The sequence below is a fragment of the Lonchura striata genome, chromosome 10 (genome assembly GCF_046129695.1).
Source record: "Lonchura striata isolate bLonStr1 chromosome 10, bLonStr1.mat, whole genome shotgun sequence".
In the NCBI taxonomy this organism is placed as follows: domain Eukaryota; kingdom Metazoa; phylum Chordata; class Aves; order Passeriformes; family Estrildidae; genus Lonchura; species Lonchura striata.
The window spans coordinates 6,352,472-6,363,227 of record NC_134612.1 but is presented as its reverse complement, the minus strand read 5'-3'; the positions used below and the strand labels follow the sequence as shown (position 1 = coordinate 6,363,227).

General features: G+C 53.9%; 1 protein-coding gene across 1 annotated transcript in view; it reads left to right on the top strand.

Annotated features, from left to right (window-relative positions):
- The first annotated feature begins 784 nt into the window (after positions 1–784).
- Positions 785–10,756, top strand: part of LOC110474083 (ephrin type-B receptor 1) — a 77,183-nt gene continuing 67,211 nt past the window's right edge. The window contains exon 1 of the mRNA XM_021537200.3: positions 785–889. Coding sequence (XP_021392875.2) covers positions 832–889 — 58 coding nt within the window. The 5' untranslated portion in view covers positions 785–831. The remainder of the gene's footprint in view (positions 890–10,756) is intronic.

Genomic DNA, 10,756 nt, shown 5'->3' with positions numbered 1-10,756 from the left:
ATCGCTCCTGGCTGGGTACCAGGGCACGGCCCCGGGCTGGCAGTGGCGGGGCTGCTGCTGAGCATCGCGGTGTCCCCCGAGCCACGCCGCCGCTCCCGGCTGCCCATGTGGCCGCGGCGCCCGGAGCGATGCCCAGCGAGGGGTGAGGGCGGTGGAGAAGGCAGGAGGCTGAGGGGGCCCGCGTTGTGCCCGACCCCTGCGGCCGCAGTGGCTGAGCCTGAGAGGAGCGGCCCCGCTGAGGGCGGCTGGGCAGCGGGGCCACGTCTGTGGGGCGACGGTTCGCTCCAGATTCCTTTTGTGGGTGAAAGAGGGGAGCGGGATTGCGGCACTGTGATCCCGCCGGCACGTCCCCGCCGCCGTGTCCCCGCCCGCCCCTGCCCGTGTCCCGGCGCTGCGGGCCGCGTCCGCCCCGTCGCGGGTCCCGCTGAGGGGAGACACGGTGAGGGGGGGCGTCCTTTGGCCGCCAGGGGGCGCCGTGCCCCTTCGCACGGGCGCTCGCGGATGGTGGGGGCGTGGCCGAGGCGGGGCGCGGCGCGGGGATTGGCGGGGCGGTGGCGGGGGCGGGGCCGGGCGGGCGCGGGGATTGGCGGGGCGGCGGCGGGGGCGGGGCCGGGCGGCGGCGGGGGCCGGCGGCGGCGTGGCCGCGCGCGCCACTCGCGGCGGCGATGTGACCCGGGCGGGCGGGCAGCGGCACCGGCACTGCCACCGGCCCGTCCCGTCCGCGGCCCGGCCCGCCCTGCCCCGGAGCCACCCGGCCCGCGGACGCACCCCCCATGCCCGCTCACGGCCGCCCGCCGGTAGGGGCTGACGCCTGCGGGGCCCGAGGAGGCGATGGCTGCGGATCTGGTGGTGCTGCTCTGCCTGGCCGCCGCCGCGGCTGCCGTGGAAGGTGAGCGGCGACCGGGACTACCGGGAGCGGGTGGGATGCTGAGCCGAGGGTCTGTGCGCCGCCCGTGGCGTCTGCAGCTGGGGAGCAGGCAGGGAGCGACTCCCCCGCTGGAAGGCACCGGTACTGGGCTAGATCTGGCCCCGTGGCCCCGGCCTCTGGTGACAGCCCGGGTTACCCGGCCCGCGGGCGGTGCTGGCAGCCCGTGCCCTCGGGAGGGGGGGCCGGGGATGGAGGAGGAAACCCGTCCGCATCCGCGTGGGGCTCGCCTCCCCTTTCCTGCGGAGCCCTGCCGGGTGCCGCGGTGGGGTCACCTCCGAGGTCCCTTCTGGTCCCCGGGGCCGCGGTGGGGCCGTCTCCGGAGCCCGTCTGGGTCTGCTCTGCTGCCCGGGGCCGCGGTGGAGCTGCCTCGGTGGGCCGTGGCGGTGCGCCGAGCCGCCTCTGCCAACCCTCCTCCTCGCAGCCCCGGCGGAGGATGGATGCGCCAGGAGCCGTGGGCAGGTGGTCTCCGTTTCTGGGGGTGAACTGAGCCGGGGGACGCTTTGCCCGGCCATGGAGCCACGGAGCAGGTGCGTGCTCGTCCTCTCAGCACAGTGCGTGCCAGTGGGCTGGGATCTTTTCCCCGTCTCCCTCTTGGTCGTGGGATTTGCTGGGCAGCAGGAAGGTGCCTGCAGCCAAGACCCAGGCTCCGGGCGGTGGCCTGGTGGGACAGCCAGCCCGCCCCAGCCTTGGTGCTGTGTCGCTGCTCCGTGCCCGGCACGGTTCTTGAAGTATTGCTTCGATTATTTTGTCTCTTTATTTTGCCACGGCCACCTTTTTTGCTGGTGCAGCAGCAGCTCGTGGCAGGGTTGCCCAGCGCCGGAGCGGTGGCTGCGAGCAGGGGACGTGGTGCAGCCCCTCGGTTGTGAGCAGCGAGAGGCGCGGGTGGGGAGATGATGCTCAGGCTCTCAAACCACTGCCGGCCGGCGTGGGGCTGGCCCTCCTCGGGGGGTTTGAATGTGGGCATGGCTGTGGCTGAACTGGAAGCTGATGGCAGGAGACTCCGGCTCAGCGCGGGCAGCTGGTTGAGGAGCTGGAATGCTGCTCCGGTGGGGCTTGGCCGTAGTTCCTCTCTGCTCGGAAGCGCGGCTGCGGGATCGTGGCGGGGAGGCCCGCTCGATGCAGCATCCCCCTTCCTGCTGGCTTTTGGCTGGCACACGTGTTTGCTTTCCGTATTTCTGGGGCTTGCCTGATGCCATCTCTGTAGGAATACCTGGAGGTGGGAGTGCTGGTGCCATGCCGGAGCGCGGTGCAGCGAGCGCGCGTTTGCTCGGTGGCCAAGCCGCCCGTGAAGAGGCGAGACCTGTTAGCTGTGCCGTGGCAGCGGCAGCGGCTTGAGGCGCTGCTGGAATTGCGGCTGGATGGGAGACTTCGGCTCCCTCCTGGTCTGAGGCCACTCCTGGGTGTCACCCCCAGTGTTCCCCGGGCTCTCCCCGGGAGCACTGGTAGAGTCAGTGTCCCTGCCCAGGACCAAACCTGTCGAGGAATGGTGATATTTCTACTCTGCTGAGGAAGTTGCTTGGATAGTAAAGTAGTATCCTAGGAGAGGTCTCAGATTTCAGGGAAAATGTTGGATGGGGAATTTCTGAAGGTAGAGCAATCAAATCTGATTTGGAGTTAAGGCGAGAGTCTAAAGATGTGGTCATGTAAAGAAAATGCCTTTTAATGGGGTTTATTTAAATCTTACTGGATCTCTTGATACAGAGATTGAATTTGCTAGATTGAAACATGGTTTTCGGAGCATCTCCTGGGACCTGCCCTGCCCTGGGGTCTGGCTTTTCCCCTGGAGCATTGGCGAGGCTGGATTAGCCGGCAGCACTCTCTGAAATCATGGCAAAGCCACGGCTGGTGCCCTGCTCTGCCCTGAGCTGCAGAGGCAGCTGAGCCAGGGATGGCTTCCTGCATCCCAAATCAGCCAACGAGACAAAAATTCTTTTGCCTGTGATGGTGGGGGAGGCATCTGGGGGTCTGGACCTGGCTGGAGTGGGAGGAGGATACAGCTGGAGTCAGGGCACAGGCTGCCTCCAAACCACTCTCGTTATTCTCCATAAAACCTTGCTAACTCATTGCCTGTGGCACGCGAACCTGGATGTAATAGAGTAACTTATCTGACTTTTTTTATGGTTCCTTGACTTTTTGCTAAATCCTGTGGCTTAGCTGACCCTTTTCTGCTGGACACCTGGACGTTTGTAGTAATTTATGATTTTTTTTTTTGTGGCTTGCAAAGAGGAAGAAGGATGTGAGAAGATGACAGCACCAAATACTCTGTCTCTCCCACACCCTGCAATCACTCAGGAGCCGCTCGCGTGCTCTCTCTCGTGTTAGCTGAACCAAATATAATCCATTTAGCATACAGAGAGGGTGGTAATGGACTGACGTTACATGTTTTAACTCAGGTTGGGGCTGTTGGTAGGTCATATGGGGCTGATGACCATTCGGTGCAGCTCTTCTGCGTACTCTGTTTCATCTGCCTAACCTGCTCGCCTCTCCAGCATCTCCCTCCCTCGTGCCTGCTCTTTTAAAACCCAGTTTTTTCTCTCTGTGCTTGCAGCATCACGATAAGCAGAGCACAGGAGGGAGGTAGAAAGCTCTGCTTGGGGCTGGTGGACCCGGCTTAGTTTTCTTCCCCTGCTTATCCACTGGCTTCAGAACTGCTGCCTGGGAGGAGAGTAGGGATGGGGTTTGACTGGAGAGCGAGTCCCTGGCTCGTGCTCCGTGCCTGCCCTGCTCTCCTCCCTGTTGGCTCGGGATGCACACATCTGTTGCAGGCATCCTTTGGGCTTCCTGCGCTTCCACCAGGCGCCGGAGCGGTGCCTGTGCCGAGCAGCCTGGGCGCTTCCCCGAGCACCAGCACCCCTTGGGCTCCCACCTCTGGCCCAGCTGCTCCACCCCGAGCTGAGCCCTTCTCAAGGAGAAGCTAGAAATAAGTCTTCAGAAGAGAATTTGCAAGTGCAAACGGTAACCTTCATGGGAATTTGCAAGTGCTACTATTCAGCTGTCCATTTACTCTTTTTGCTTTCTTTGCTCAGACTAACTGAGGGAAAAAAGAAAGCCCTAAGGGGAAAACCCTTATTCTTGGGATGATGAGTGAGCCCAGATTTTGTCAGCCTGAAGGGAAAGTGTTTTGTCAAGTCATGGAAAAGGGGCTTGACATTGCAGATGCTTATGCTGCTTTTTCTTTTTTTTTTTTTTTGACTAATTCCTGGTATCCCTGCTCATGGAGAAGTGAGGTCTGTGTTTTCCTATTCTTTTTGGATATTGGAGTGCTGCATGTTCTCCCGTGTGTTAAGCGGCCCTGACTGCTGTGGCATGAGCTGCCAGAGGGTTTGCTAGGTGTCCTCTCATCCATGTTGGGTGCAGCCCCTGACACAACAGGAGGGAATAAAACCCTTCCATTGGTCTTAGAAATTGGAAGAAAATACGGATGTTGGATGATGAAAGAGGTCAAATATGTTTGTCTGGATCTGGATCCAGGCTATGGTGCTGAGTAATTGATGTTTCTAGCAGAGATGGGTAAGGAAAATAAGTGCTCAGATTTGATGAAAAGGGGGAAATGGTATCTTGGGCAATGGGTGACTCTATGCTCAGCAAATCAGATCAGCAAAGTCTCAGAGACCCTGGTCCTGGTGCAGTGGGAGTGCTGTGGGATGAGGCTGGTGGAAGTGATGCTCAGAGCAAGGCTGAGGAGGCTCCTGTGGTGTGTGCACTGCACTGGCTGAGTCCAACCAGCTCCAGGGGCTTTTTTACCTCTCCCAGCTGGGGGTACCCTGAGCTCAGCACACATGGAAAGGGCTTCCTGCAGGAAGCCCAAAACTGTGTGATGCTGCCCAAAGGGCACCATGGTGCTTTGTTCCCTCTAAACAGACAGCGTTGGTGTGAGGAGCCATTTAAGGGCACAGCAAGGCCAGGCAAATACTTGGGGTTATGGGAGGGAATGCTTTCCCCAAATATTCCTTACGATTTGAAAGTGCATTGCAATTTGACTTTGTTCTGCTGCAAAGAGAGCTCTCAAGGGTCGATGCACACATCAGTACTGGGGTAAGGCAAATGTTAAGGCTGGATGTTGGCTAGGTGGCAATTTGGGAAGGCATCTCCCCAGCTGGAATGGTAGAAGGTTGGAGTAAGTGTTGCTTACAGGGGTCCCAGGTTGGTGTGGGAGCAGAAGGGTGTGGAAAAGGATGGAGTGATGGCAGAGTAGTCTCAGGAAAGAGCTGGGGCCTTGGGTGGCCTCTGGACTCTGAGCTGGCTATTGCATTGTTCAGCTTTTTGGGGTAAACACACAGACATTCCAAAAACGAGCAGCTTGAGAGGCTGACTGAGAGTGTGCAGGGAAGGGAACGGGCACAGGGTGTTTGCAGACACAGCCCTTCCTTTCCTTAGGGACAGTGGGAGCAAACCCTTGCCCAAATCAGCTCCATGGCTTCCCAGATAAGTGGCAAGTGTGGATGGGCTCCCTCCTTCCCTGTAAATGTTGCTCACAGCCACAGCTGAGTTTTTGGAGCTCTTTTATTTTGGTCACCATCCATTTTCCCACCAAGTCACATCATGAGAAATAGTGAGAAAAACAGGACACGTGTTTTGTAGGCACTAAAGGATCTGTGCTCTATTTATTTATTTCTCACAACTTTTGAATTATTGAAGTGCATTCAGGGGAGATTAACTTTCCCTGCTCAATATTTATTATTGTTTCATTTCCCTGAAAGTTGGAGCTACAAGAGCTTTGATGAATGGGCTGGAAGGTTCTGTAGTTTCTCTATGGCTAATCTAAATATGTCCGTATCCTTTGCTGAAAAGCTAATTTGTAATTTCCTATGGTAATGCTGCTTAGTGAATTATAATGATACACCAGGGCCTGCTTTTCATCCCAGCCCTCTGTCAGGGGAATAACGCTACCATTGGAAAACGGTGTGAAACCTGGAAACTGGCCATTAGTCCCCTAAATTTCTGGTCTAATAACAGGAATCCAGAAAGCCTGTGCACCATCTGGTCTGTTTTTTCACGTCGGGGCTGGAGAGCATCCGTCTGCCCCAGGTTGGTTCCAGGCATGGGAGAGGTGCCCTGTGCTGATGCCACGAGCCGTGGGTTTGCGTCAGCGACCAGAGCTGGATGGTGCACGCAATCCCTGCTTCTGGAAACCTCTCCCACCGCCCCACTTATAACCAAGTGTTATCAGTCTTTTGAATAATTGAAGAGGCTTTCTGTTGAATATTTAATTACAATAATATTTGGTTAGCAGGGGTTGTTGGGCTCAGTTTGTGCAATTGAGGATTGCTGCAAGAAAGGCTGTTAAAGGAAAATGTTGTTGTCTATGATCATTGATTTATCTTTTTTTTCTTTTTAAGCTAATCAGTTACTTAGTTGAAATTGGTTAATTAGCTCAGCTCCATTAAGATTCTTTGGCATTTAAACTTGATGTTTCTAAATAATTATAGTTTTGCCTGCTAAGCCCACAACCCAGGGTGACCTAATTACTATTAAAGCAAGACGTGCTTTGGTCTGGCTTTAATAAGTTCCTGCTGGGAGCCCCGCAGTGAAAAATCACAGAGGCAGCAGTTCAAAGGGGAAGGGGCTTGTGCTGAGCCCTGGACAAGGAAGATGAGTGTCCTTCAGCCCCACTTCTTCCAACTGAAACCAGGGATGGTCTTGGCTTGGGAGGAAGGGAGTCCCAGAGCATCACATGGTCGACATTTCCATATTGTGCACTTATGTCACAATGGATGGTCATGGCAAGCAGCCGTTTGGAGGATGTGAGGGTTAAGATTGGTTTTAGTTAATCGATGAATTTTAATTTGCTTTTTTCCTCTTCTCAGTCATTCCCCTTAATAAGCAAGATGAGTCCTTTCAAGGTCTTTCTGGATGGGGGGAGGAAAAAAAAATGGTATTATGTTAATCTTGGTGATTTTTAACAGTATTAAGGTTATTTAGCTTATTACTAAGATCTAGTGGAAGTTATTCCTGCCCACAGGAAGGAGTTGGAATGAGATTAAGGTTCTCCCAACACAAACCATTCTGGAATTCTAGGATTTTATTTATTTATTTAAAATTTTGAAATATCCAGGCCAAGTGATTAGGCATCCGTAGAGCCTCAGGTATGTGCTCATTAGTTAGTGAAGGAAGTGTTTATTATCTGGGGAGGCATCCAGTGAGGGTTACTGGTGGTTGGAGCTGATGGAGCTTTAATTTGTTATGCAGTGAGTAAAAGTGGAGGGTGGGAATAGGTAAGGGGCTGTGGAAATCCTCACTTCCAGGCTGTTTCCTGCCATCCTTGATGGGGGTTTCATCACAACTTCAAAGGATTTTATGATGCTCTCTCCTCAAAAGCCCTTCTTTCCTCCCACCTGCCTCTCCAATGCACTGGTACCCAATGTGCCACATCCCAGCAGCAACTGGGAGCCAAGCTTTGGATAATTCAAACCCAACCAGCATTTTTCTTGGATTTCTCCAAGCACAGCTGGGTTTTGGTGTCTTTGCTTGACTATATATTATTTTTATGAGAGGATGGGCAGCTTAACTCACTGGATGCCCCCTGCTCCTGGCTCTGTCTCCCAGGAAGCCTCTGAAGTCCTGCAAAGCCCAAGACCTGCATGTCCACATCTTTCCCTCCCTTTCTCTATTTTCTTCCTGTTTGCAGGGCAGAGCAGGGGGACGCCTTTATTTGTGTGTCCTGGGCAAGTCACCTTCAGCTCAGAGGGGGACCGCTTCTCCTTGAGCCCCAAAATCTGGGCAAACAGGGCTGCTGTGCCTGCTTGGAGCAGCAGGTCGTGCTCTCTGTGTGCCGTGGGTGACCTGGCAGGTGACACCCAAAATGCAGCTGGCTGTGATGGAGCTGGTGTTGGTCACTCGTCTCCTGCTGCTAAAACCACACCCCGGGTGCAGGGATGGAGCAGGGAACAGCCGTGTTTGAAGTTTTATGGAGGTTTTTCATTTCTTTTCCAGCAGTCAGAGGCCAGGGACGGGCCTTTGATTACTCGAGGCCTTCAGCCTCTTCCGTAGCCGCGGGGCTGGAGCCGCCTCATTATCATCCTCACTAGGGCCCTGTTGATATGAGGATAATTGCATTTTGCTCAAAAGACATTAAATCACCTCAGAACAGGCAGAGGATGTGAATTACATATTCCCCAGGAAAACTGGGAACTCAGCAGAAGAGTTAAAAGGGAAACACCGTCCTCAGAGGGCAGGAGAATGGGGCTAGCTGTGGGGGGCTGCTCTGGGCTCCTGGGCATTCCCTGCTCTCTGAATGGGGGAAACTGAGAGGGAGACAGCTGATGTACTGGAGGCAGTCTGGGGCTGATCTTGGTGTTTTCACCAAAAATCTGTAGTTTCTTATTTCCAAATGCCCAAGGAACAGGATGGACATGTAGGGAGAGAGCATGAGTGGGATGCCCTTGGAGTGCTCTGATGCTGGCTTTGCTTTTCATTTGAAACAAATGTGTTTGGAAGTAACAAAATTGTCACAATTGTATAGTCAGAAGTGCTTCTTGTAATGGTTTTGACTATTTCAGGACCTTTTCCTCCCATGATGTGCCCATAGAGCTGGAGAGGCTGCTCCACTGGTGTGTTTGCCCTCACCACGTGGCCACTCCATCCCTGCTCTTCTACTGTGATTATTTTTAAAGCAGTTTTTATTTAGCCCTGGAAATTATGGGCATGACCTGGCTGCAAGTGAACCTGGAGCACAGAGCTCTTCCCCAGCTTGTGGAGTTTGGTCGAAGCTCTCCAGAAGCTCCACACAAGTGGGTGAATCTCCTGGCCTTTGCTGCCTGTGCAATTTCAGCTCAACTCCTTGAGCTGAATTTGCTGGTGGGGGTCTAAGATGTTCAAGCCCATCAGGCTCTCAACAGAGGCGCTGTGAACTCAGATACAATGAGGTTATTGTGACCAGAGATGGACTGTAAAGTGGTAATTTCTGGTGTAATGAAATAAAGGAGGATCAGTTCTGTACTGTGTTTCCTGGGGAGGGATGTATGGCTCCTTGAGCTGTGTGCATTGTGCCAGGTAACCTCCCTCTTGCTCAGTCAAGTGGAGAAAAGCAGCAGCTGTGCAGGAATTAAAGGCATCAGTGCTTTTTTCTTTGGACCCAGCTCAGGTCGAGCCCTCCCGAGCTCTGTCCATGGGCTGGCGGTGTCCCCCCGACCCCTGGATGCTGCAGCCAACTCAGTGGAGGAGAGGAGGTGGCTGCTGGGAGCTGTAAGGGCATGAGCTGATTGTATTCAGTATCCTAAAACTCTGCTTTTATTCTCCTGCCGTGCGTGGGTTATTGCTGCGCTGGCGGCACTGCTGCGTGCCCACGGGAGGGAGGCTGCTCAGAGCCTGCCTCCAGAGCCTGCTCAAAGCCATGGAAAGCTGCTCCCTAACTTCATTGGGCTGTGGCTGTGGCAGGAGAAAAGGGGCTGCTTTGAGAAGGATGCTCCCTCCAGCCTTGCTTTGTGTGCCAGCGCTGGGTTCCGCTTGCAGGGCTGATCAGGGATGAGGAAATCCTCGTTTTTGCATGGTCGGATCCTTAACTTGTGGGAAGATGGTCTGGCTACCTCCCACCAGTGGGAACCACTTGGCAGCATCCCTGAAAGTAGTCCAGCTGCCTCCCACCAGTGGGAACCACTCAGCAGCATCCCCAAAAGTGGTCTGGCTGCCTCCTACTAGTGGGATGCACTCAGATCACCCCCAAGAGACTCTTTTATTAAAAAGTCCCTCCTGTTTCCTGGTGAGAGGGCTTGGGAAGTGATGGGTGGGTACCGACCTTAACCTGTGCCCTGATAACTCCTGTGTTTTCCCACTCTGGACCCCTCTGGGCTGGCCTGTGAGGCCACTCCCATCTCCTGAGCCACCAGCCCAGCAGATTTTTGGAGGTGGTTTGCAGCGAGGCACGTTTTTATTTTGTTCTTTAAAGCTTTGCAGCATTTGGGGGAAACTGGGATGTCTTTGAACCATTTAAAGTATTCCTAATAGGTTACCTTGAAAGCTTTCTGCAGTCTTGAATGAATCAAAGTGCAAATGTTTATAATGCAACACCCACACAGGCTGGGAGAGGAATTTTATTAAGGCAGGAGAGTCAGAAAACAATAATAATAAAACATGTTTTATGAAGTTGGTGAGAAACTTATAAACTAGGTGGAGTTTTACAGCAGATGAATTTGATACAAGTAGTAAATTTGAATTCCCAGGCTGGTCCTCAGGTCCTGCTCTTTATTACCTGAAATAACATTCTCCACTTTTAATAGCTGGCTGCGGCAGAGTGAGCGTGGTTTTATCTTTCTAAATGATCCACCGTGCGTGTCTTATAATCAAACTTCTGCCCATCCTCAGGGTTCCAGCCCTTTCCTCGAACAGCCAATTAGCAAATTGCTGCTCTTTCCTTTGCTGCTACAGGGGGACTTTGGGAATCCTTCAATACCTCCCTATGTCTGGATTAATGATATTTTTTTTCCAGCAGAAACCACTTTATTTTCTGATAAGAGAATGTTTTATTAATACATCAGCAAAAAGGGATTGAAAGATGCTCTTGATAAATCAGTGTTTTGCAGTATCACCCTACTGTGTTTCCCTGCTCCTGGCACTGCTGGGAGGGATGGGGGCATTTTCCAGAGCATCGTTGTGAGGGGACTGATGGCCTTTTGAGGTGTTTGGTGTCTGTTCCCATTTTCATTTCCCATGTTGCCTTGAGAATCCCCCCTTTTCCAAACAGTTTCCTTGTGGTGCACTGCAGGGACCAGCAAGGTGTCAGGGCATGAGGTGGCTCTGTCCATATTCCAGGGGTGGCCTCCCAAGGGTGGCATGCACTGAGTTCCTGACTCCCCTCAGTTCTGTCAGCCCCTCCATGGCACTTGGCTGTTA